The sequence below is a fragment of the Setaria viridis genome, chromosome 7, assembly GCF_005286985.2.
Source record: "Setaria viridis chromosome 7, Setaria_viridis_v4.0, whole genome shotgun sequence".
Taxonomy (NCBI): domain Eukaryota; kingdom Viridiplantae; phylum Streptophyta; class Magnoliopsida; order Poales; family Poaceae; genus Setaria; species Setaria viridis.
This window is the reverse complement of record NC_048269.2, coordinates 23301548-23329155: the sequence shown is the minus strand read 5'-3', so window position 1 is coordinate 23329155 and position 27608 is coordinate 23301548. Positions and strand designations below refer to the sequence as shown.

Here is a 27608-nt window from a genome sequence, read left to right as displayed (position 1 = left end):
CTTATCGAGGTGACAGAAGATGACTAATTGTATAATATACTTCTCACATGTCGCCCCGTTTTATTTTATCGATCGTCATACTCCTTTTATTATTATTATTACTATTATGTGCTTCTCGTGTTTTTGTTGTCTAGTATTTTGTTTATATTTTATTTTATAGGTTTCGTTACGATGTTCATTGTATTATTTTTTGGGAAGGGCTTAGAGATGGTTAAGTACTTAGATTTACAAGAAACTAGTTTCAAAAAGTGCAAAGGAGGTTGTTTTCATCCATTACAGATGAAAAAAATAATGTTGGTTGAAATTTCTTTCTTATTTTTTTGCTTTACTTCGATTTATACTATTACTATTGACTTGCTATGTTTTTGTTGTTGGTCGAAATTTCTTTCTTATTTTTTTGCTTTACTTCGATTTATACTATTACTATTGACTTGCTATGTTTTTGTTGTTGGTCGAAATTTCTTTCTTATTTTTTTGCTTTACTTCGATTTATACTATTACTGTTGACTTGCTACGTTTTTGTTGTTGCACTTTGAGTAGAATCCACATGGGTCTTTAAACTTTTTTCCTATTCTCACATAGGTCCACAATTTATCAAAGTGAGCATACGGTCCTTAAAATTATCACGTGGCTCAATTTAGATCTAATTATGAACCTGGATCCTTACTTGGAATGAATCACTTAAAAAGTTTAAGAACCCAAATAATCCTAAGTGTGTTTTACTCTTTCATTTTGTTTAAACCTAAGGTAAGGACGATATATTTGTAGCTTCATTAGGATCCCTTCATGTAAGCATGGAAAATGATTGCGAAAGATAATAAGGAGAAAGAAGTTGGTGGCTTGTGTTTCTATTTTAAGTTTGGATTGGAGATGTTTGCAAGTGTTCATATGTGAGATAAATGATTTGGAAGTTGTGGCATCCATGATTTATATGTTTCTATTAAGAAGATTGCATTTTTTTTGTGAGTTAGAAATGAGAGTTCAACCAAAAAAATTTGATGTATACAACTTAGCAAGAGCTTTGGCAACACAGTTGTAAACTCAATTAAAATCATTCAAAGATTTGTTGGACATTAACTATTACAATAATTGATACACACATCTATTCGTGGAGGCATCCATGGAATACCCATAATCTTTTTCCTAGCAAATATTCTTTTCAAGGATTTTTTTTAGCAAATGTTGGTAAATGTGCATAAATAGCCTCTCACGTAAATTCTAACCTTGCAATTGCAGTAGTTATGCTTGTGATTAAATATTTTTTCTAAAAAAGAAAACATTGCAAGTTTTCACGTTAAAACCATTGCAAACAAAAAAAGGAAATCTTTGTCAACAGGCTTTCATGTAAACGCTAAACTCATGCTCCACATTTTTCAAAGAAAATCTGATCGTTTGCTTGAAAAGGCATGGTATTATAAAAAAAAACCGAGTATCTGCCAAGATTTTTTTTTAAAAGGAGGTATCTGCCAAGATTTTTTTTAAAAGGAGGTATCCGCCAAGATTTTCCTCCTTTATTATCCTTTGAATTCGAATTCGGAGCCAGCACGACCTGTATCTGTATGGCTGTTTGACCTGTCTCCTCGCAGTCTTTGGAGCCGACATTTTTGGTAAACTGGGTTGAAGGGGCCTCACCAGCTCAGCGCCTGCTCAACCCAACCAACCCAGATGTTCCCGTTGCGCGATTCGAACGGCGGCGAGTGGAGAAAAATTGGGAGGAGGGAGGGGCCGAGTGCGAACGCCTCCTCACCGCCGCCGCCGCCACCGCCGGCATCACCGTCGTCTAGTCGGCTATAAAACCCTGCCCCCGCTAGCCTTCCCGTCGCAGCCATCCCCCCTCGCCGAAACCCTAAGCCCACCCTCCCGTTAGGTCTTCCCCCGCTTCCAACGATGGCGGAGGACGCGTCTCCTCCAGCCCCTCAGATGACGCCTGAGGAAGTGCAGGCTGAGACCGAGCTGCGGCTGCGCGACATCGGCCAGCGCTTTGGCGCTCTCCCGCAGGAGAAGGAAGAACTGCTCCGGTTACTCTCGGTGAGCGCCGCGCACCGAACGCTTTGCTTTCGCCCTAGCTATCGTGCTCTGTTCCTGTTGCGTTCGTCAACCGGGCGTGCGGTTCTGAGTAGGCTGCCACAGAGACGGAGTTTGACTTGAAATTGTTTAGATTTTGGGAGATTTTTTTTTCTTGTAAAGCCTGCCCTAGCCGTTTGTTCATCTAGCTTAGGATTGAATAAAAGGTTCCCCTGTTTATTGATTGGGCCGGTGTGGTTTTGAGTAGGTTGGTTGTGGATAGCCTTGCGGTAGTTCAGGTTTTTTGGATATTATTTATGATATGCGAATTATGCCCTAGTAGGTCTCTCATCTAGCTTAGGATTGGAGAAAAGGTTGCTCTGTTGATTGATTAGGCCACGCGATTTTGTGTAGATTGGCACAGAGATAGAACTTGACTTGCAATAGTTCAGTTTTATTTAGATTGTTTTTGACGTGTGACGAATGCCCTATTTAGTCGGCCATCTTACTGTTGGTGACAAGGCCTACCTTTTTGATTGATTAGAGTTGGAATTGCTTGTTCGTTTGTGCAGGATGCTGAGACCTGGTTGTCCAGGGTGGACCAATCCCCGGATGAGGACATGCACAACACTCTTCGCCCCACCATGGCTATCTTGATTACAAATGAGCTACTGGAGCACCCTGATCCCAACGTGAAGGTTGCTGTTACCTCTTGCTTAACTGAAGTTACCAGGATTACCGCGCCAGAGGCCCCCTATGATGATGATGTCATGAAGGTGAGATTTGTTGCCATTGTTGTGATGAAATGGTGGTGTCTATATGTACTGACTGTTGCTGCTACTTGCCTGTTTCCAGGATGTGTTTAAGAGAATTGTGGAGGCTTTTGCTGAGTTGGATGATATGAACAGCCCCTCCTTTCAAAGGAGGGTTTCGATCCTTGATTCTGTTGCAAGGGTCCGTTGTTGTGTCCTGATGTTGGATCTTGACTTGGACCATCTGATACTAGATATGTTCCGTCATTTCTTCAAAACTGCCTCGTATGGAACTTCACTCACATTTATTCTTTTATCATATTTTCTGCATGCACTTAGTGCCGTATTTTAAGATCTGAGAAATGTATTAGGGCAATAATGTAGCTGTGGGTTTGTAGCCTATTTGGAACTCTATGAATGATTTCATTGCTGTGATGGTATAGTTTTAGAATATATGCATATGTTGCTATATTTGTTCCTATTATGCATATGTACCTGTTTGCATTTTTTATTTCATATCTCATGCATTTCCTTTCTGTATATTTCAGAATGGGGCACTCAGAACAAGTCACCAACTGTATGGAAACTATAATGGTGTATGTAATTCAGGAGAGTGATGATGTCCATGCTGAACTGGCATCGTGTCTGCTTCAGAATCTTACAAAAGAAGCACAAGTAATTCCATCCCTTTTATTTGCATTAACAACTAATTCTTGTCATCTTTACTAAAATTCTTATCCTAACTTTCCAGGAAACTCTCCCAGCGTCTTTTGGAATTGCAGAGAGGGTACTAGGCCTATGCAAGGACAAGCTCAAACCAGTGCTTCTTGAGTTACTTAAGGGCACTCCCTTAGATGATTACAGCAATGTTGTTACGTTGTTGTTCCAAGATGCTGGAGAAAACAATGTTGATGCATCAGGAAAGGACATGGTTAGTTAAAATCACTATTATATTGCGGTTCAATTGAAGGATTATTTAATACATGCTGAAAATTTGTTGGTCCAATAGTAGTACATTTCTGTGGCATGCTCAAATGAGATGCTTTTGTATGAGTTTGACATAAAGATATGCTATTTCTTCTGTTATTTAGATACTGCTAGGGTAGGGACATGGGAACTATACTGTTTTGACAGGCATGGCTTCGGTAATTATGTATCATCTAATGACTAATGTATCTTAACGCAAAATTCAGGCGATTCCTCGAAAAGGGATGTGGTCAGAATTTTTAAACCCTCAGTTTGAAGTGGGTTCTATATTGACCGTAATATAACAAATGTGAAATTTCAGTGGAACACTTTTGTTATGGACTGTATTGTGCACTGATAATACCTTTCATGGTATGTATAGTCACTTTGAATTCCAGTACCATCAGTAGCATGGTCTACCCTTATTCGCAATGCATATAATCTCCTTGTTGTGAATTACTAACGGTTTTTTCCTTGGTATGTATATGTCTCGACTGTGTGCTAACTTCCTCCAAATTATTATTGTGCAGGCAGCTGAAGGTAAACTTTCTGAGAAGTCTGTTTCTGATGAGTCCCCGCAGGTATGCCTACAGATTTTCAGTATTTACTATTTAGTGTTCTATAAAGTAATGTAGATACCACAACTTTATGTTTCTTATTTTTTCAGGAAACTTCAAAGTTAGAGCAAGATGTCAATTGTGTAGGACAAGATGGTACTAGTCCAATCAGTACTCCCGCAACCACCATTAGCAATGTTGGTGCTCCAGTTGACAATGTCAAGTCTCCAGGTGGACCAGCTTCCTCCAAACAGAACCAAGAAGTGCCATCTGGCGACGAGCAAATCAAAATTTCTGATCAATTGATATCTGGTGACAAAGAAGTGCCAGAACCAGTGACCGCTGAAAATGAAAAGCTATCTGATATCAGTTCAAAGAAAAGCCACAAGCTTGGTTCTTCCACTGGACCTGAGATGACTGAACAATCCAAGGTTGTTAAAGACAATGAGAGTCTGGTAGCTTCAGAGGAGTTATCTCCGGAGACAAATGATGGTGATAAAAAGCAGCTCACGGAGACTAGCAATAGAGCTGCTGCTGATTCATCAAAACCAGTCGATACTAAGCCTGCCGTGGTTAAACCAAAGCGAGGCCGGCCTCCTGCAGCAAAGTCTCAGGAGAAGAAGTCTTTTGGAAAGAAACAAGGATCAAACATAGAATCTGCAAAAGTTGATGCTGTCAGTGATTCTGGAGGGAGAGCTACAAGGCGGCTGAATAAAGATGATGCCAAGTCTTTATCAACTAAGGCTGCTGAAGGAGAATCTGGGAAGAAGCAACATAAAGCCAGTATGAAGTTGCAGAAAGAAGATGCTGCCTCTGATAAAGACACTGATGAGGATATCAGTTTGAAGGTAAATTTCTTGTTCTCAATGGACTATAGTACTTGCATTTAAGTAGTTTCTTTGCACTTCAGTCATGCCTGTATATCATTTGCTAAAGGTTAGATTTTATAGTGTCTATTTTTAGACTATAGTTTCATTACATGCTTTACTGTTCTAAGGTAGTTGGCAGGTAAAGCATTACTAAAGGTGGACCTGTAACTCAGTTTATCTTTCCAGACGTTTTATTTCTATCGTCCTTGGTTGCTGTTCATCATGTTTTTGAACTTCTCTGTATACACCTTTTTCTAATGTGGTTTCCCACAATAATTTAATTTTTATCAATTATCGTAATGCAGGAAATGGTGTCCCCAACAAAGATGGATAAATCAAAAGGCCAGCAAGAGGATAGCGGTGGATCGAAAAGGAAACATCTGCAGGAAGCTGAAGAGGTGTGCATACTTGATACACAGTGAATAGTCTTCAACCTAGTTTCTGTTTCAGTTAATAAGAACTTTTCCCATGCTTTTATCAGGCCACTCCATCGAAGAAAAACAAAATGCTTGATGAAAACCTTGTTGGCTCAAGAATTAAAGTTTGGTGGCCAGATGACAAAATGTAAGTTCGACGATCATCATATATTTTCTTAAGGATAATGGTGTTCTTAAGTGGTTAATTGATTTTATTTTTTGCATCAATACTTTAATGTCTGGTAATATTATGGGAATTTTTTTTCTCAATGAAGCATCTGACTATTTATGAGCATGCTATATGTTATTTGCTGCCTACCTTTTAGATACACTATGCATTTTTATTTCTCAAGGCTTCCTATTCTGTATTGTGGTTGCTCATTTGATTTGTTTATCACTAATAATATCGGTTCGGTCAATTGTTTATTCTGGTTGGAGTTCTACACCTATATATATTTTTATTTCCTTAAATCCTTTGTTATAACTGTTTTATTGAATATGCTATTTGCTCCGTGAGTTATGCTAGCACATAGTTTGGTTTTGAAACTGTTTCTTGATTTGCAGGTTCTATGAGGGTGTTGTTGAATCATTTGATGCCTCTTCAAAAAAGCACAAGGTTCCCATTTATACTCAGGCTTTATATGTGCTACTGCACACTTCATTTGTTCCTTTGGCCTTTCTGAACCGTGAAGCACTTTTTTCCCTTTTGCCTGATCTTTGGACCCTTTCTTATTGGTACTCAGGTTGCGTATGATGATGGTGATGTTGAGGTACTAATGCTCAGGAAGGAAAAATGGGAATGCATTGCTGAGGTATATCCATGAAGTTTGATGCAGTTATATACATCTTTCTTTGTTCCTTTTTTCTGATTCATTTGCTATCCTGCAGGAGCAAGATGATCCTGATGCAGCATCAAATATGTAAGCAAAATGTTTTATTTTGCACCTTCTATATGTTCAGTGTTTGAGACGATGATTGTAATTATGCAGAATGTTAAAACAATGTATGCGATTTACTGGTGTGATTCCTGCACAACTGTAGTCTCCCTTGCCTCGTGTTAAGGACTGACTTCTACTCAAGTTGCTCAGAGCAGCTTCATACACTAACTCCAGCTGTAGTGTGTATTTTTCTGGAGCACCAATGTTTGTCTTGTGCGTTTTATACTTAATATTGTTATATGTGCTTTTTCTCAAACTTTATATGCAACTCGACCTGTCTCGTGCGCCACTTGATGACAACTGAAATAGAGTATCATTTTGTGATTTATCTGATTCTGTAGCTATAATTTTGCTAGTTATTGGTGACCTGCAAGTTAAAACTTTGAAGTTGATTCGTTCATAGTGTTGCTTCTTTTTTACATATTTAAGATTTACTTGTGAATCAATTGATCAGCTTTTGGTTCTTTTGTTCCTGTTGCTTCCCCCACTGTTCCATGTCAATGTTACCTGATACTCCGTTCCTGTTCATTGATTATGTCATTACTTATACACAAGATTTCATTCATTCAATTATGAGCTGTTTCTTGTTTCAACCAGGCCACGTGGCAGAAGAGCCAAAGGGAGCTCAGGGCAGCAAATGAAGGAAGTAAAGACAGGAACACCTCAAAGGTATGTGTTTGTTATGGATGCACCATCTTGATAAATTGCAGGCACTGTAGCTTATATGAAACTGTTTAACTGCTTTCCACAGTGGCAGTGATGGTAAGAATCCTCCCAAGAAGAGAGGGCGTCCAAAAGGTGTGCGCTCCAGCAATAATACGCCAAATTCTGATAGCCCAGTGACTCCATCCAAACTGAAGGGGCAAGGTGCAGAGAAGGATAATCAAGAGGCACCTAAGACTGGCAGTAACTCTAAGAAGGAAGGTGCAAGGCCCTCTCGGTCCACTGGAAAGGCTAAGGATGATGTTGTCAAGGCAAGCAACAAAGATGAGACTGGTAGTACTGACAACTCAAAGGACGAGGCTGGCAGTGAAGACAAGGATTCAAAAGATGAAGTGAAATCCAGTGATGTTGATGGATCCAAGACCAATGGTCTGTCAACCAAAAGAAAGCCAAAGGAGAAAGAAGATGAGTCATCAGAGGAGGAAGAGAAGGGGTCTGCTAAAACTTTTATTAGGAAGAAGCGCAGAAGAAAGAGCCGCAACTAGTTGCTCTGAACCTTGCGGTCAGGGGCGTTCCACCCTCAGTGTCAAGATGTTGGCATGAGGCATGCCATGTATGCCTTCTACTCCTTAGACCGGGTACCTGCTTAGTGCAATGGTGATTGACCATCATGAGGTAGCTCGTAGTTAAGTCTTAAACTCTCAATAGGAGCTGTAATGTTTGGCGTTACATTTCTATTCTCCTTTCCATTGGCTGTGAAGCCTCTGGCGAAAATGGATTTCATGCTTGCTTTGGTTCAAGCGTTCTTGTTAGGTCGTAATGCAGTTTGAGTTATCTTCTAGCAAACAAACATGTGTTCCCGTTATGAAGTGAATGTTGCAAAAGAAAGTTGGTTCAAGTTTATAGCATCTTATCTGTTCTCTGATTTCCCCCTATTTTTTCCCCTTTATTTATCTGCTAACTTGAGCTATCTGCTGGGCGGGAAACCAGAAAACTGATTTCCCCTTTTCTATTCTACACTACACTTTTTAGGCATCTAACCTGTTGGCTGTTGCTAGTTGTCTTTACCGCACGGTTGTGATTTATTTTTACCACTCATACTCAGTTTGGCTCTTGGTATTTGTTTACTGATTCATGGTCCTAGCTCAAGTTTTAGATTCCATCATGAACTGCATCGCAGTTCTAAGGTTTTGTTTGTTCAGCTGGGGGATACCAGGAGATTTGGTTTTGTATTGTACTGTGAGCCTGTGTGCTGCTGCTCTGCAGTCGCACGTCGTTATTTCACAAGGATCGAGTCCGTCCTCGATCCTGCTCTGTGCACGGCCGTGGCCGCTTGGCAATGGCGAGCTAACCATTGCCAAATGCATCATGAATCCATTGGCGAGCTAACCATTGCCAAATGCCCTGAAAAAAGAGTCGTCGTCGTGTAATCGTGCTCAGCACCTTCCTCAAAGCCGTCGCTCCGGCCACCTGGGATCCGCCGCCAGGAGCCCCCAACCCAACAACCGTGCAGAACAGAACAAGCGCGCCGGTACGGCCGCGGCGCCATCTCCATCCACGAACCCCGACCGACAAGCCCTACGGCCCCCTACCTCGCGCAGTAGCAGGGAATAGCAGGGAAGTGGAAAGGGAGGAAAAGGCACGGACACCGGACACGGGGTTCAGGTCAGCGGCGGGACGCGGGACTAGAAAAACGCCGCGCGAAACGAGGCCGGAAGATTCGGCCGGCGCCGATGATTGGAGAGGGCAAAGCCCGACCGCGCGAGGTCTCGTGGAGCGCGCCGGGCCCGGGGCTTGACGACGTGAAGTGAAGTCAGTCCTGTGTGGCCACGTTCGCGGCGGTTGCACGGTTGCAGCTAACAAGCCGGCCGTGCGAATCCTGCCTTTCCACGTCAAACGTGGCGGACTCTAATTCACCATGACGACTCGACGTCGACGAGGTCCCCCCTATTTGCCCCTCGAGAGGATCGTTGACTAGGTAGCAAGATTACAAGCAATTTAGGTGGAATTTTTGTCACTAGGCGTTTCGCTCGATGGACCCCCAAATGGGGAAAACAGCTAGAAACCCCGACCCCGGCCGCGGCGGTGGCGACGGGGGACTTGTCCTCCCAAGCAAGCGCCGTCTTCACGCCAAAGCGACACCACCCCACCACCACCTTCGCCTGCTACCTGCCCGTCCCCACCACCAGCCTCGCCCGTCCTCCCCCGTCTCCTCCTCTTCCCCCGCCTCCGCCTCCGCGCTGCCGTTACGCCATAAATCAGGCCGAGGCAGCGATCCAACCAACCAGTTGATGCTAGCTCGTATACATACACGCCGCGACCTCGTACAGACGCGGCCAGTAGTAATTGCCCAATCCGCTGCGGCCTCCCCAACCGCCAGGTACAGCGCAGCAGAGGAGGCAAGTCCGGCAATTCGATCCCCACCGGATTCGCGGCGCAATTCGATCGGAGATTGTGAGCCGGATGCCGCGCCAAGCTGGGACGGTGTAAGGATCGGTTCTTGGGCAAGCGCCGGCGATGGCGGGCAGCGGGCGCGTGCGGTTCAACGTGGGCGGGCAGGTGTTCGAGACGACCACCACCACGCTCGCCAACGCCGGCCGGGACTCCATGCTCGGCGCGCTGCTCGACTCCTCCTGGAACGTCTCCTCCGGCGGCGGGGGCGGCGGGGTAGCCGAGTACTTCATCGACCGCAACCCGGCGTGCTTCGCGGTGCTGCTGGACCTGCTCCGCACGGGCAGCCTCCACGTGCCGCCGCACCTCCCGGAGAAGCTCCTCTACCGCGAGGCGCTCTACTACGGCCTCCTCGACCACGTCCGCGCCGCGCGGTGGGGCGCTTTCGACGGGGACCGCCTCCGCCTGGCCGCGTCCGTGCCCGGGCGCGCACCCGGGGACGGCACGGCCATCCGCGCCGCGCCCGACGGCGGTTGCTGCGTCGCGCACGGCGGCGCCGTGCGCGTGTACAACTGGATGCTCGACGAGCGCCGCCCGGTCTCGCTCGACCACTCGCAGGTCAACGACGCGGCCTACCTCGACGCCGGCACGCTCCTGATCGCGGCGCGCGAGCGGCTGGGCAAGTGCGACGGCGGCATGGCCGCGTTCTCCGCCGCCTCCGGCGAGCTCCGCCACCGCTTCCGCGTCGCGCACGGCCGGCAGGCCAAGTCCTTCACCGCCGGTGCGCTGGCGTTCGACCAGGACTCGAGCATCTTCGCCAGCTGCAAGGGCCGGCTCAACGAGTACGGCATCGGCGTCTGGGACCGCGCCACCGGCGAGCAGGCCGACTTCTTCTACGAGCCCCCCGGCTGCGCACTGGGCGACGCCGACAAGCTCCAGTGGCTGGACGCCACCAACGCGCTCATGGTGGCTACGCTGTTCCCCAAGGCCGACAACTGTTTCATCGGCCTGCTGGACTTCCGGGCCAAGGACGTGGCCTGGTCCTGGTCCGACGCCGGCGCCGCCGCGTCGCTCGACGACAAGCGCGTGCTCCACGCCATCGCCATGGAGGACGAGCGCTCCGTCTGCGTGATCAACCAGTACGACGACCTCGGCTTCCTCGACCTCCGGAGCGGCGCCGGCGGCGTGCGCTGGAGCTCCCGCAGCAAGCTGATGAACCGGAAGGTGCCCGGCGAGGAGAGCTGCTACCCGAAGCTCGCCACGCACGGCGGGCAGCTCTTCTCGTCGATGAACGACAGCATCTCCGTGTTCAGCGGGCCCGAGTACGTGCTGACGTCGACGCTCCGGCGGAGCCACGGCGGCGCCATCTGTGACTTCTCCATCGGCGGCGACCGGCTCTTCGCCCTGCACAACGAGGAGAACGTGTTCGATGTCTGGGAGACGCCGCCGCCGCCGATCATCTGACCGCCGGTGGACCACGACCTGCTTGTTTGCTGTGTACTCGTGACTTGATCCGTAATGTACCATTCGTTCTTGCACTGCAGCTTGCAATTGCAAGCGCTGGTGCGCACTTAACACAGGAAAGAAATACCCAGAATGGTTCCTGCATACTGAACACATTGTAACTTTTGGTCTTAGAGAATGAGAATTGGTTGACGGTGTACCTAAACTTTGTAAACAAAAAATAGATGAATATTCGACTGCTTTCTGATCCCTAGTTTGTGCGTATAGTATACTTGAATTTGCTTGCTCCTTGTGTCAGATGTTCTGTCGAAATCATCACACGTGGATTCCTCTCTGAAGGATGTCGGTTTATGTGAGCCCCTCTCTGCAGCTAGGCCTGCGTTTTCATACTACTGACGTACTAACGACAGTTTTCGATGTCGCCCATCATCGCTCGCATAATGTTGTTCAAGCCTGTCTCGACGATCTGCACTCATCTATTTTTCAGATTTCCTTCTTGAAATGAGTTCAGATCATAACCATTCTGTAGCTACATGGTTTCTACTCTGTTCTTCAGCAGTATACTGGCAACCGCGGATACTCCCTGCAGGTGGAGCTGGAGCTGGGGAAACCAAGCCGAACCAGTGGAGACGAAGCGAGTGGGTGAGCTTTTGCTTTTTTGGATTTGGTGGTGCCAGTACCTGTCTGGATATATCATATTTATTATCTATCCATCCCGAATTTCTTATCCTGCGATGACTCGACTTGGAACGGAAGGCACAGGACGGAGCTAGCTCATCCTGGCCATGGCCGAACCCTGGCGTAAAGCGCACACGAAAAGGATGCGCGACGCTGCCGTGGCATAGCGATCGCTACCCCTTGTCATGACTGACGAAATGATCTCGCCCTGTTCCGTGACAGGGACCGAACATTCCGAACGTCACCGAGCAGAGAAAAGAACGGTCAGCAGAGAGGCTACCCGATTGTTCGCTCAAACATGTTGCAACGCTGGATTCGGCTCCTGCTCATTGGTTGGTTGACTTGGGAGTGGTGTCTCGTGCTATCTGCGACTGCGAGAGGGGGGTTGGTTACAGCATCAGCGTCAGAACTGAACTGGTGTACGAATACTTGGCTTGAGGCGAAACCTGACTGAACAGCTGAACCAATGAATTAAGCTGCCAAGTACATCAGTGTTTAAAATCTGGAGTCGAGTACGATGATCTACCTAGCGTACAGCTGAAATAATTGGAGGAACGCAGCAGGAGCAGGAGCACGAGGGTGCGTGAGTGCGTGCCCCCCTGCTGTCCGTCCGATCCATGTGCCGGGACAGGGTGGACCAATCAATGATAGGAGCCGCGGCACGCCCCACGGGGGGCAGGGGGCGCCACTGGAGAGTGGAGAGCGATATCGGGAAGGCTTTGCCTGGTGTCGACTCGATGATTCATATCCCCAGTGTCAGAGCATCTCCAACTGTAAAATGAATACGTATCCCTAAAAAGTACCAAGATATCTTAAAACAGCAAAACAGAAAAAAAAACTACTCCAACAGCATATATATGCTATTACTATTTTTTTTAACTATGATCTAAATTTCTCTCTCAGTATACGTGCCCAACTCCCAGTTTGCTATATTCTCTCCTCTCTGGCGGGAAGGCCAACCGCTCCTGGTCGGAGCTTTCCGTGCCGCTTCTGTCCCCTCCGCCCCTGCGTCGCTGGCGTCCTCCTCGCCTCCGGCCACCACTGCCGCCATGGAAATCCACCCCGAGCTCGATTCAAGAACCCCCATGCTCGGTTCCACCGTCCCCATGCTCTTGCCGTCCCCGTCCTCGATTCACATCCACTGAACCAGCCCAACCCTTTGTGCGCGCCGCCGGCCTCGAATCGACGGTGAGGATGAAGGTGAGGTGCAGGAGAAGATGAGGACCGGCTCAAGAACAGCAATTGGTGCAGCGTACCTTGCGGGAGCCGTCGCTGGCGTAGTAGGGCACAAACCGGAAGCCCCCGTCGTCGGACTCGTGCAGGCGGCGGACCTCGTCGACGCCCCCGACGAGGAGCTGCGCGAGCGAGAAACCGGGGCCCCGCGCGGCGAGGACCCCCTGGAGCTCCCGCACAGCGCCGGGGCGAGGAAGGGCACCAGGGGACGCCGGGCGCGGGCCGGGAGTAGAGGACGGCGGCGGAGGTGCGCGCGGAGCAGCTACGGGCCGCGCGCGGGTGGAGCGGCGGCGAAAGGACGCGGGGAGGGAGGAGAAGGCGGCGGGGTGAGTGGAGCAGGGGGCGAGGGAGAAGAGGAGTGGAGCGACGCGGCGTGGCGCGAGCGGCGGCCGGCGGGCGCGAGGCGAGTGGCGGCGCGAGAAGTAGGCCAGCGGCGGGATGAGGAGGTGAAGGGATAAGAAGATAGTCAAGTTATAGATTGGCCCTTGAAAAAAGATTTTATTTGCAGATTAGTCCTTGAAAGGATTATAGTCTCCAGATTTACCTATGTTGTTGGAGAGGCTAACTTTGAAGTGTCTAAATTTCTCTCTTTCCTGTAACTAAAACTGATTTTAGGTCACAGTTTTACATATGCTGTTGGAGAAGTTCAGAATCCCCCACTAAAAAAAAAGAAGTTCAGAATCTTGACACAAAATTCACAAAAGAAAAAAAAAACAGAAAGCTCAGAATTGCTAAGAACAGAACGGCTAACCCTTGCTCGTCAAACGCGTGTAGCCTGAATCTGAGACCTTACCAAAACTACGCACCTCCCAGTTTCCACTTCGGAGATCCAACCAACCCATCGCGACCGCACGAGCCGAGCGGGTAGATCCGCCGCGCGAGACGCGGACGTGACTTGCCCCTGTACGCACCTGCAGGTACACGCCCGCTAGCCTCTAGCCTGTACAACTAGGCAGGGCCGGACGCCCGGCCCCGATCGCGTCGTCATGTGGCCTAAGCCATAATTGACAACGGCAAGTACCACGGCTCCACCACGCCACTACAGCGCAGTACGAGCGCGCCAACCCCACACCCGCTCGCGCGGCGGGCGGGCGGGTACGCTGGGGCGCCGTGCGCGCGCGTGCACGGCCGCCGCGCCCCGATCCGCCGAGGCCGAGGCCGGGGGGCGGGCGACCGGGGGCCGTGGCGCCCATCCTATTCGCTTGCCGGCCGGCCTTCGCGCTCAGCTGATCGACCGATGCAAACACCTTACACCTGTCGGCGCCCGGGCCCATCGGCCCATCGCGCTGCTTGGCATCGTCGGTAGCTAGGCATGGATGCGTGTGTGCCAAAATGCTCAAATATTCAAGGGACCACAAGCATTGTTGATGACCGATTTTATTTGCCCGTGTAGTACTGCTCCAGCATCGATCTTTACCTAGTGGCTTTTACCTTTGAATTTTGATATAGGAGGGGCTTGGTACAGACACACATAGCTTCGGCGCGGCACGCGAGCGAATAGGACCACAAGAACTAAAGCAGCATGCGTGCTAGTGCTAGCTTGCTGAATTTAACAAATGCGACCATGCTCGTGCGGCCGAGAGGGGATAGACGAACTCACGCACGCGTGCGAGATGATGCTCTGGCGAGCGAGAGGGAAGCGCGTCGATCCGCGACCTAGCTATTGGGAGTAAATTAGAGCAGAGGAGTATGAGGCGAAACGGAATTCTGCTAGCGCGGAGATTGGCTGTGCTCCTGCCCCCCTCTGGAAAGAAAATTCCGTGCATTTCTTTTTAATTTCTCGGCAAGTCGGCAGTCAAACATGTTCGCATGGCATTTTCTTTTCCTGGCTTCCATTGTTGTCCCACACCTCCGGACGTGGCATTTGTTCTCTGCTTCCACAGTCCAAGAGGATGGGTGCCATGCGTATATATAGCCAATATAGGGTAATCTTGTAGGAGTACTCGCTAGAAGCCATGCATGCCATAATTCATCACAGGAGCCGGGTGGCATGGAGTCGACCCATAATCTATGAGGTTTAGGGGGTGCCAAGTTCAACTTCGTTAGTTCTATAAATAGAAAACTTCTATATAGCTCCATTATTGCCTTTACTCCTTCCTATAAGCCTTAACCACTTATAAGAGCTCTTAAAAGAATGATTCAGATGGAGTATCGGTGGGAGGAAAACTGACATTTGTCATGTAACGAATGTTAGCAAGCAAAACAAGTAGGCCGGTTAAGAGTTTCTCAAAGTCAACCCAAGCTTCACAACTGTAGCTATAGCTTACAAAAGCATATTTTATCTATTTTGTGCATTCAATATCTAACTCTAAAGCGGTTAAATGCAGGTTGATTTTTAGAAAGTGTTAACCTTAAAGTTTGAATTCAAGTTGTTATCACTATAAGGAATTTTCCGATCTATAACGAAAATAATTGACTTTTACCTATTTGCATGTACGCCAGAGCAAGCAAACCTTCAGTTCAACAGTTCCCGCCACTAGTCCAAAGATGTGAAAACTGTATGCTAGTAACTTCAAATCTAATTTGCTCTCCGGAGCAGGAAAACTAATTATGATAAAGTCAATAATTTCTTCTTTTACAAATTTGCTAGTATGCACAAAGAAAGTGCCAGTTACCATCTTGAGATGATTGATCACTTCAGGAAACATTGTCTTTGGCATGCATTAGATATGAATGCAAAGAAACCTCAAAAAAGGTCGCTTGCTAAAAGAGGAAGATAGACTATCTATTCTGGACCTATATAAGAGTTGAAAATAATGCTTTGCTTTCGAAACACTTTTTATCTTAGGTTCAGAAGGAAATCATCAGTTTAATTTTTAAAATTAATTCCTACACTTCATCTTAAATTTCAATATTTAATTTATTCAGTAGGGCCCTGCTCCTGCTATTTTTTTAAAGGCAAGGTCCCTACCTGGTCATAAATACTTGCTAACACTTGCTTCTGATGAATGTCCATTTTCTCATGTTTTGTCATCAAACCACATATATAGATGAGTACGCACCTTCTCAACTCTCAAGCACAGGGCTTCAGCATGGTTATAAATACATGCTAAATCACTTGTTTCCTATGAATGTCCCTTCTCATGTTTCACCTAGTTCTCCGCTGGCACACCTTGAATAACGCTCTTAATCCATTTGTAAATGAGGGGAACGTTTACCAAAATTTAGGGGATGCTTATTCTTTTCTTCTAAAAAATCCACCGAATCTGGCTAAGTAAGAAACTCCAATTGAATTTGGATTTATATACTCCGACCGTCACCACCCTTCGCGTAGGTCCAGCTGGTCTTGATCCATCTGGAAAGGACATGAACTTTTGCCAATTTCTATAAAGATCGTTATTCTCTCTCCAAAACCCCATGACGCTAAACTATTTTTCGTTCCAAACGGGACCCCCTGCAGTGGTACCCGTACCGTGGACCACCACCACCGGTGTACAAATTCTGTGCTGGTAGCCTGGTACCAGGCCTATGGCCGTAGCGCTCCGGCGTAGCATATCTTGGTCTCAGCGGAACGGTTAGCAAAGGCGCGCAGGCCACAGGGTGTGCATGCATGCTTCGGGACTCGCAGCGGTCGCAGGCACGCCCCAGAAAAAGAAATCCACGGGGGAGGCATGCCGCGGATCAGCTGGCTCACCCCGGCCTCGGTGCCGGCGCCGATCGACCACCGGCGGACCAGGCCGCGCCCCACGTCGTACTGTCATATCATATCGCTCGCTGCAGGGGCAAGGCTACCCAGCGTCGCAGATTTCCACAGCACCCGTCGCAGGAGTACTAGTCTACCCAGTGGTGGACCCCCTGATTCTTTGCGCCACTCCCCCATGTAGTAACTCATGCTGTTTTTATCGAAAGGTAACTCGTGATCTTTGTTTAGATTTGCACTGCAAAGCACTAGTACTAGCAGCAGTAGTGAACAACTTGCCAAGAAACTTGGAGGTTAACTTTACGGGTCAAATTTTGTTGGCTGGAAAAGTTTTACCAGTCAGTTTCAGCGTGTCCCATTAAGCCGGATCACCTTTTTAACTGTCCGGACTACAAGTGGCCACGTACCCCCTGAATTGTGGAGTAATAATGCGGGCGTGATCTCGTTCCCTTTCTGAATTTAGCGGCGCGGCAGGGAGGAAAAAAAAGCTACTGGCAGCGTGGGGTCACAGGCAAGGGCATGTGCTCCGTGTCAAGCCCCTACTGGCCCTCCATTTTAATACCCTTATCTCCTGGAGCAACCCCACCCCGCGCGCGCACCAATTCCCCCGGCCGCGCAGAGGCAAGGGTAACCGGCCGCCAGCCTAGCTAGCCGGCCAGCGATGCCGGCCGGCCGATCGATCGAGCCGCCACCCCTCGCCGTTGCCAAGCTCCGATCCCGCCTCTCGTCGGCTCGCAGCAGCCGCCGCGCGCGGCACGCGGCGCACACCACCAGCGCGAACCCTAAAGCCCCTCAGCTCTTGATCAGCTGGAGCGAGAGCGTCCAGCCAGCCTGCCTGCCACGCCTGGCCTGGCCCACCTCCCCGCTATAAATCGGGCACGGCCGGTACGCGCTCCTCCTCGCCAGTCGCCAGATTAGCGGCCAAAACACCCCCAGGCTTTCGCGTCTTTCTCGCCGTCCCAGTTCGGCCGTGGACCAGCCAGGCCGGCGGTCGGGGGTGTCATGGGAGTGACGAGCGGCGGGGCGGGCGGGAGGTCGGCTGCCCGGTCCGGCGGCGCGGGCGGCGCGCGCGGTGACAGAAGAGAGTGAGCACACGGCCGGGCGTGATGGCACCGGCGCGGATGTGCCGTCGCGGCCGCGTGCTCACTACTCTTTCTGTCATCCGCTGGCACCCCTCATGGGCGCGGCTCTCGCTCACGCACCGCCGGCCGGCGCCGCCCCTCCCGCCACGCCCTAGCTAGCCCTCGGCCTCCAGCTTGCCTCCGTGGCCCTGGACGCGGGATCAGGTTCTCATCTTTGGGTTGTGTTTTTCATCTTCTTTCGCAAGAGAATTTTGATCTCGACTTTGGAGTTTGGATTTGTTCGATCTATCGGGTCGTCGTTTTACATTCATGGCACTGTTTGATTTGATGGTTGATGGAACCGGGGGGTTCTGCTGCTGCCTGTACTTGCTCGTGTCTTTTCCCTCCTTGCTTCCTCGGCCTCGTACGAGGCTCCTCCGTTCATCTTTTCCGAGGAGGCCTATACCATTAGGGGAAGTACCACCACAATTTTTTACTCCTTTCTTGGGAAGGAAATACATAGTGTTTACTGTGCCATTGATGGATCTTGGAACCCGGGACATGGCAGCAGCATCGTCCATGGAATCTACCGGCCGGACGCATGGATCCGAGAGACCGTGATCCCTCCATGGTTTTTTTGACCAGATCTATTTACTCCTACTCACAGGCCAGTCAGCTTGTTCCTCTTCTGTCTCGTTCTTGGTTTCCTCTTTGGTTTTCAGGGGCAGGCACTGTTAAGCTCGAGAGCGATTCACAAGCAGCACAGTGTGGAGCAGATGAGATGATGAGCTGAGCAAGACAGAACAGGAGACGCTAGCGACTGGCGAGAGGACGGGCAAGAAAAATGCATGGAATTTCGGGGGTGGAGGAAGGGCACAGTACGTTGTCGCGGTTGGCAGATCTGTCGCTGCCGTTTCCACATCTTATCATCCCGATCGGTCAGTTATCTCTTGTGCTGCCGTCCTTTTCTGTTCTTGAGAATTTACACCTCGAATAGTCACGTCGCTGGTATTCAAAGTAGGAGTAATGGTGCAACGATACATTGTCCCCTAGTGGCACCAGATATGTAGGATACTGTTGAGATATAGCTAGCTACTGTTCTATTCACGGAGCTCGTACTCAAGTTCCTGGCCGCACATGCAGCAAGTTTGACTTGATGTGTCCTTAGGGAGACTCACGATATATTTCTGAATTTCTTGTTGTGCAAATTAAGTACATAAATCCTATTTGATGGCCAATAAGAGATTATAGATTATGAAACAAATAGTTCCAAAAAGTTTGCTCAATTTAGTTAAGGGGATTTACTGTGCATTGCGGGTAGAATTAGTTGGGGACTTGGGGTATAGGATTTAGCAGAATATCCTCTCATTTCTAATTAAAAGAATAATGCTTTTCAGGTCATACATAGGCCAAATACATGTTGTACTGTCTCACCGTAATTTATATTAAAGGTACAGTATGCTGAAGCATGGAATTTTCGTAGGATGTTTCAACGTACGTGCAAGCAGTCAAGCTGGTAAAAATAACATGTTGGTTTAGAAACATTTAGTGGCATAGGCAAGCTTGGGAATTTTAAGTTCGATCCTACAAAGTTCTCATCAGTACAAGAATATTGGTTCTTCGCACACAAAATGACAATTCTGTTAACCTAAGAAATTGCAACTTTGCACATGCATTTGAAAGGCGTGAGATCGATGCAACTGCATGCAATGTCTTTCCATAAAAAAGATGGGCAAGTTGCTCCTAATTTTTATTTTACTGGACAACCATATATAGAACGTCCAACTACTATACCTAGGCTGCAATATTGCATGCTTTCTTTACAATATAATAGAGTCTGATTTCTACTTTAGAACTGCTAACCTTCTTGCCACGGCTGTTTTTCTATGTTCTTTTGGGGCTATAACGGTTAATGTCTGTATATAAAGTTTCAAGTAGAGATCCTATTCCTGTAAACAATAAAATGACATGTGTAAGATATTCTCAGGAATAAGAGAGCATTCTTAAGTTCCAAAAATGACTATATACCTTCTTTACGAATGCATGTGACCCTGTACTTACTCAGTTCATCATCCTCCATTACTCACATATTTATAAATAAACATACTTCAAATAAAAATTGACGCATGCATTGATCTTCCATGTAAGGGTTGCTAGTCTGGTGAATCTTTCTAGTTTGGCCGGTAGTCTTGGTCTACCGTATGAATGATCATGGCAGTACTTTTTTTTTTCATAAGCATGTTAACCACTTGCATTATCTAGCCAGTTCCCATTAGTTCTGTCACCTAGTTTTGTTCACTACAATCTTATGTTTAGTTGACCTATGGCTATGTGCCTGTGTGCAACTGAGCAACAAAACTTCCTTTATCTAAAAAATATAACTGAACAGTTATAAGATGGTCTTGAGGTGACGAGGAATCCCAATCGATGCCTGTCAGCTAGTCTGTCATGTGATTAAGGATGGAACTAGACTGGAGCCTACATGTTAGTTCTCACATCAGTGTGGCATGCATGCGCCCCTAGCCAATCTCTAGCGATCGCATACAGCCACCACAAGTAGAGAATAGACCTTCCATCCAGTATTTTTAGTTCCGGATCTAAATTTTATAATCTCTCGGAGCTCTTTTAATCCCGGTTGGTGGTTCAAACCGAGAGAACTTTAGTCCCCTTTTAGTCAAGGTTAGATCCTCCAACCGGGACTAAATATTTTCACGCGGCGCCCCTTTCTCCACCTTATCTTCTCTCCTCTTCTCCCTTTCTCCCTTATCTCGCGCAGGCAGCGCTCTTTCTCTTCTTCCTTGTCTTCTCTCCTCCTCTCCCTTTCTTCCAGGCAGAGCGACGGGCGGCATGAGCGGCGCGGGCTGGCCTTCGGCGGGTGAGCTAGTGCGGCTCCCGACGGCCGGCGCAGATGGGCAGGTGGCCGGCGGGGCGAGCTAGCGCGGGCGGGGCACATGACGGCCGGGACTGCCTCCCGCGGCCGGTCTGCTAGGGTTGGTGGGGTGCCGGCGGCCGTGGCAAAGGCCATGGAGCGGCGCGCGGCCTGGCCTCCAGCGGGGGCGCGGCTCATCGCGGCATGCCGTCCGGCCAGCGGGGGTGCGGCTCCCCACGACGAGCGGCCGGGGCCGTGCGGCTGGTGCGGGAGCGCATGGGTCGGTGGGGCACGCGGAGACCAGGACCGCCTCCCGCGCCGGCTTGCTAGGGGTTGGCGGGGTGCCAGGGGCCATGGCCAAGGCCATGGAGCGGTGTGCAACCTGTAGCAAGAGTGCGGTGGTGGGTGGCACGAGCGGCTGGGGCTGCGCGGCCCAATTTTTTTTTTATTTTTTTAACCTTTTTAGTCCCACTTGGTGTTACCCGGATTTAAGGTTTAGGGTTAGTCCCGGGTGAAATACCCGGGACTAAAGATGGGACCCTTAGTCCCGAATGATTAGTCTTGGTTGGATTTTCGAGACCTATATGTCTCTCCAACCGGGACTAAAACGCAGTTCTCCACCAGTGATCATGTATATGAATAAAGACACTCAAGAAAGAGGATCTTTTTTCAAGTTTGAATAATACTCCATATTGCTGGTTAGACTAAGCATATCTAATTTTATTGGTAATGGCAATTGTAAATGTAAGTCATTTTAGGATTTTTTTTTCATCATTTTTTACAATCTTTGACCATCAATATTTATAGAATTAAATACATGACAATGTAAGACTATTGGTTGTAGATCCATCATGAAAACTTCTTACATATAATCTCTAATTTGTTGGTCTTAAATTCAATATTGTTTCACAGATATTGCTTGTCAAATTTCACCTTGTGTAGACATTGTCGACACTGCAAGCAACTTATATTTGTATCAGATAAAGTACTTAGGTAACTTATCAATAATAGTATAATACATTGCAAACATTAATATAGTCATAAGATACCTACTTATACATTGTAGATGGTGGAGGTATACATGTATGACAAAAGAATGGACATACATATAGTGTAAATTTAGTACTTTCTATTTCTTCATCTGTTTAGACCACAAAATGTTTGGAATGTATTTCGATCAAGGAATGTTCTGGATTTTGCGAGTCATTGATCAGGTATATGTTGTTAATATGGAGTTGAGGGTAAATTATATATATGATCAAGAAAAATGTATAATTTATTTCATTTTGGTTTTATCATTTTGAAACTGACATGAATTATGCAGTTAGTTAACTTCAGGATCATGCACTACATCCCTAGACAAATTAAAGTGAGTATAAAAGCGTATCGACTATCTCTTTTTTTTAAACATATATTAGTCTGCCTACAGTTGCTTATGCGTGTTGATAAGTTAATTCATGCCTTGAAGCTAAAGTGCTGCACACATTAGATTGCTGAGTAGTTTATTCAACAAATAAATAATAAATAAGGTTAAAATAACGGGACAGATGAGACGTAAGGTGGATCATATTTGATCATTTTATGAGAGATACAATGATTGACCATTGACATAGGTGGTTGGCATCTCTGGAGAAAGTTTGGAACCTTGTTATTTGCTTGATTCAGTATTGGTTCCTGATGGTTAGTGAATCGATACATCATATGTATATGCAGGGATTTGAAATGTACCATACTGCAATAATGCTGAACCTGCAAGAATACTATGTTCTGATACTGTGATTAAACTCTACATATATTCCATGAATTCTTCATTTGAACAATTGATCACGGTGTGCTGACCCCCTAAGCTAATTATATTATGTTGATTGCACAATAATAACGATAAAGCCTTTTAATCCCAAGCAATGTAAGCTAGCATTGAAACCTACCAAGAATCACTGATATGGAGGGATGAGTAGCAGCAGCATGACTAACACAGGATGATAAGTAAATATTAGTAGTAGTAATAATAGTATGGTAGTAGCAGCAGCAGCTGAAGGGTACTGATATCATGGGTCATGTTTATGGCACCATAAGGAAACGTTAACTAGTACTAAACATAAAACATTCATGTGCTTCCTCAAAAAAAGAGTACTAGACATGCATGATGGCGATATCGAATACATATACATGCACTGAATTTGAAGGTGAGCCTTCGAGGGGACTAGAAACTTTGCCGTGTTGATCAATTATTAAGTTAGAAAAAGCAATGGTTTAGCTTCACACTCCAATTAATAAATAATTTGGTGTTTTAATTTTTTATTTTTACCAATATTCCTCAACATGATATACAAGTGTAGATATTGAGTTCTGACAGTTAAATGATAACCAAACAAGGGCTCTACACGTGTATTAAGTTTTTGTTTAAAAAGGAAAAAAAAGATAGGGTTCTGTATCAGTTGTTAGGTTATAGAAAGCAACAGTTTGCTATAGGAACCATGATATTATCTGGTACATTATAAGAGGGTTTATGAAGGAAATATGTACATCAGATTGAGACAAATGCATGGTTGGATTCCTCGCATTAACCAGCTAAACTAATAGTTGAATATATATATGTATGCATATTCTTTGCTTGAGATCATATGTCGGCTGCCTGTACATCGTGGATTATTGTCCTTTGCTCTGAAAGGGAAGAGACTGCTGATCGTTTGCCCTCCACTGCCATCATGCATTCATCCTTTTTTGACTTTTTCGTTGTTGTGATTCTGTTGCTGATGGGTGTTGGAAACAATTTTAACTCCTGCAACTGTCAATTGGTAATAAAGTCACTGAAGTTCATTCACGTACTGATAAATGGATCATTGTACTGAAAATTTCGAAACTACGATGTGGTTTCCCGCTACCTTGAGATGTTTACGAAAATGTCGGAAATGTGAAGAAGCCTACAAATGAAATGTTTTGCAACCTGCCAAAGCCGTGTATAGTTGGTTGGACTGCTTGACGAATGTAATGTTTTGCGACCTGCCGAAGCCGTGCGCGGTAGTGGGTTGGTTGGACTGCACACTCTCTGCGGGGTGACGTCACTGAGCCACGGCCCAGTTCCCCGGCCCAAAGGATCGGCAAGCAGCAACACCAACTACAAGGCGCAGCCCACGGAGCTGGGGCCGAAGTCACGGCAACTCCAAGGAGGAATTCCACTACACACAGCAAATTCTAGTCCAATTCGACTTCGACGACTTCGATCGATCTTCTTATAATAAACCGTTTCGACTTTCTACTTGAAAATATCGACGAGGGCTAGGTAGGAAGCACCTGCGCCGGCCAGTTTTTCCTATCCGAAATGGCGTCGGCGCCCGCAGGAAACAAGCGAGGCAGACCGCTCGCGGTCGCCAACGACGACGACGGCGTGCTGCCCACGGATCTCCTGTGCGAGGTCCTGCTCCGCGTCCCGGCCGACGCGCTCTGCCGCCTCCGCCTGGTCTGCCGTTCCTGGCGGTCGCTCACCTCCGAGCCGCACTTCGCCGCGGCCCACGCGTCCCGCCGCCCGCTCGTCGCCGGCCTCCACAATCGCAGCGGCGAGATCCGCATCATGGACCTGTCCGGCGGCGTGGTCAAGCGGATACGTGTCAGGGAGGACGGCGCACCTGCTCCTGAGCTGGCAGCTAGACACGGCCTGCGTCTCATCATTATCCAGGCACGGGAAGAAAGCCCGCGTGCGCGTGCTCAACACGGCCACCGGCGCCAGCGCCGTCTTGCCCAGCGACGTGCCCGTCGGCTATAGATTTCCAAATGGGCCGCCCGGCCCTGGCACGAAATAGCCTAGCCCTATCTGACACCTATTCCGTAGCGTGCTGTGTTGTGCCGTCGTACCGAACAGTCAGCCTAAATCCGGCACGACAATCCTTTTTTTTGCCGGGCCGGCACGGTGGCACGGTAGGCAATAGCGTGCTAGTGCCGAGACATCATGAATTCCAAAAGCAGATACACCAGAATCTGAACCTGTGGAAAAAATATCATCCCAAGCACTAGTTTTCTTACCAGAAGTGGATGGAGGTGGAGGCTTTTGCAATTTTACTGCATCAAACTTGTCATCATACAGTTTAAATGCAGTGGATAGTTCAGCTCTAACATCAGTGAAATAAGACCAGTAAGGTTAGATAACAACCTGAGCACATTTTGAAAACCTTTCAATTTAGTTCTAGGATCCAATATGAATGCAACAGAATAAAGCATAGAAATGTCTCTCCCGTACTTAAGATAGTAATCTTTCGTAGGAAGGACCACATGCCTAAGCAATTTATCATTTTCATAATATTTAAGATGCTTAGCAATCAAGATGAGCTGATGCAACATAAGTGGAGAGGTAGGATAATAAACACCAGATAGTGCAACGGTAATGAAAGAGTTCAAAGAAGGATAGCACACTCTATGCAACAGTCCAATGTTCTTCTGTCAACAGTAAAGGATCTTTTTCACCCCTGGGATAGTTAGTCTCAATGAAAATATTAAATGCTTGTTTGTAAGGGAGCAAATGCTTGAGCATGAGGTAAGTGGAGTTCCACCTGACATCCATGTCCAAACCAAACTTTCTAGGACAAACATTCACAGCAAAAAAAAATCTCTTAAATGCAGCAATGCGCTGGTTAGAAGCATTGATGAAAGATATTGCAGATCTAAATGCATCTAGATATGGCTCAACGAGATTCAAGGCAGATTTAATCATGAGATTGATGATATGACAAGCACAACGCTGATGTAAGAACAATGATCCAACATAAGAAGCTAATTTAGGACTAAGTTTCTCCATAGCAGTAGAATTAGCAGATGCATTATCCAAAGTAACAGAAAACACCTTTGAAATCAAATCATACTCCTCTAGCACATTAGTCACACGGTCAGAAATGTTCTGGCCAGAGTGAGATTCATCAATGAGCCTTAAACTAATTAACCTCTTCTCTAATTGCCAATCAGCATTAACATCATGAGCAACCACACTAAGGTAATTTTTCTTAGCATTACCAGATCAGATATCAGAAGTGATAGACACAGATGAAACAGCAACAAATGATTCAATAAGCTTAGCATGGCAATCAGTAAAGTGCTTGCACATATCTCTAGTGGTTGATTGCGTAGAGACAGCAGAAAACTTAGGATTATGAGGAAGTTTAATATATTCTTCAAAAGCAGCAGATGCACCGAAACATAGATCCAATCAAATGACATAGTTGAGTACGAGCTACCTCAGCAGAGTAATCCCATTAACGGACAGAACCGTCAGGGTTGAATTGGATTAAAGACGGGGAACTACGAACCTTAGCCCTCATCTTTGGGCATTTCTCAACATGCCTGTTGAGATGGCCAGTGCCAATGGAAGATCTAGCAGCATATATAATGCCACAATGATTACACTTGGCAGAGACCCTTACCTTCTTCCCATTGATGTCCTTGAAGATCTTTTCAAAGTCCTTCCAGCACTCAGAGGTGGTGGAATGGGTCCTCTTGGTGCCGCTGCTCACCATGTCTAGATCAGGAGCATCAGGTGCTTCTTGACCAGCAGGTGGTGCTTCAGCATCAGCTATGTTGATTGGATCGAGAGCGCTGCCACCGAAGAGCTCGTCCCACTCTGCCTCCATGTCACTCTCGTCATCACCTCGCTAGCCCATCATCCGAATCTCGTCGTTGATGGTGTGCACCTAGAAATTGTCGCCGCCATCCATCACCGACGCTCTGGTCCCTCAATGGATCAACCTGCAAACACAAAACAAGAACAAATCAGTAGAAGAACACTACCAGACAACAACGCAATGGCTTACCAACGAATCCAGAGCACCAGAGCGCACGGCAAGGTCAACGAACAACGAATCCGGAGAACCAGAGCCAGGGAGGAGCGAGAGGAGGCAACAAGACAGAGGAGTGGGCGAGGGGTGGGGGAAGAAGACAACAATGCAACGGCTTACCAACAAATCTGGAGCACCAGAGCGCACGACAAGGTGAACTAACAATAGATCCGAACACCGAAGCCAGGGAGGAGCGAGAGGAGGTGGGGCCGCGGGGTTGGGGGAAGAAGACAACACACCAACGAATCAATAGAAGAACACCAACAGACAACGGTCGAGAGGCGAGGGGGGCCAGGGGAGCCGGGAGGCGACCGACGCTGACCTCCGGTCGCCCGAGAGGGATGAGACGAGAGGGGCAGAGGTGAGAGAGCAGAGGCGGAGAGCCAGAGGTGGCGAGGCGCGTGAGAGAGCGGAGAGCCAGAGGCGAGAGTCGACAGCGGCAGCCAGGGGAGGGAAATGTCGCTAGGGTTTGCGGTCGGGGGGGGGGGGGGGGAGGGCGGCCGGCGAGGTTATATACGCCCCTCTCCAATGGCTTGATCCAACGGTCGGGAGGCAAGGGGATGCCGGCGATCAACGGTCAGGAGGCGAGGGGCGCGGGGGTGTCGGGTCAGCATCGAGCCGTCCCATTAATCATGTCGAGCTCGTGTTGGCCCAACATGCCTGGGATGCGGCCCAGACCTAGCACTGTCATCGTGCCGGGCCGGCCCAGGCACTATTCACCTCGTGCCGAGCCCATGCTCATGCCGTGCTTTTTAGTGCTGGGCCTCGGGCTACCCGGTGGGCCTAGCCTATTTGGAAATCTATACCGTCGGCGTCAACCGTAAGAGCACGGATCGTATGGGATCAGGCTTGTCTACGCTCGACTATGTTCCCTCGACCGGAGAGTTCAAGGTGCTTTGTATCCAATTGAACCTAGCTAGGCCGATGTCGTCACAGCGCTCTGCATAGGGGATGGACGGAGGTGGAGGGTGAGACCGCACCCTCCATTTAACGTACGGTCGATATCGGATACAACGTAGTCGTTAATGGGATCGTCTACTTCTTGGCAAATATGGATCTCATGAAGGACTCCAGCGGTGTTAAGCCTGATGATCGTATCTTAGAAAACAAATACGAATACTAATATATAATAAAGAAATATAAAAAAAATAAGAAATGAAACAAAAGAAAAAAGAATTTAGTACCAGTTGCGGAGACCAACCGTACTAAATTAGCCTCGGCCACGCGCGACGTGGCAGCCAATAGGTACTAAAGTACCCATTTGAACAGGTACTAAAGGACCGCTTTA

At 47.6% G+C, this 27608-nt stretch overlaps 2 protein-coding genes across 2 annotated transcripts; both read left to right on the top strand.

Moving 5' to 3' along the window:
• Positions 1-1618: 1618 nt before the first annotated feature.
• LOC117863099 (sister chromatid cohesion protein PDS5 homolog C) lies at positions 1619-8073 on the top strand. The gene is made up of 14 exons (XM_034746692.2): positions 1619-2028; positions 2577-2780; positions 2860-3041; positions 3305-3431; positions 3508-3687; positions 4253-4303; positions 4390-5127; positions 5454-5546; positions 5630-5712; positions 6129-6180; positions 6308-6376; positions 6453-6484; positions 7100-7171; positions 7254-8073. The coding sequence occupies exons 1-14, from the start codon at positions 1888-1890 to the stop codon at positions 7708-7710; spliced, it is 2481 nt and encodes an 826-aa protein (XP_034602583.1). The 5' UTR covers positions 1619-1887; the 3' UTR covers positions 7711-8073.
• A 1118-nt stretch (positions 8074-9191) lies between these two features.
• Positions 9192-11273, top strand: LOC117863101 (BTB/POZ domain-containing protein At2g24240). Its single transcript, XM_034746693.2, has one exon. The coding sequence runs from the start codon at positions 9683-9685 to the stop codon at positions 11018-11020; it is 1338 nt and encodes a 445-aa protein (XP_034602584.1). The 5' UTR covers positions 9192-9682; the 3' UTR covers positions 11021-11273.
• Positions 11274-27608: the final 16335 nt, after the last annotated feature.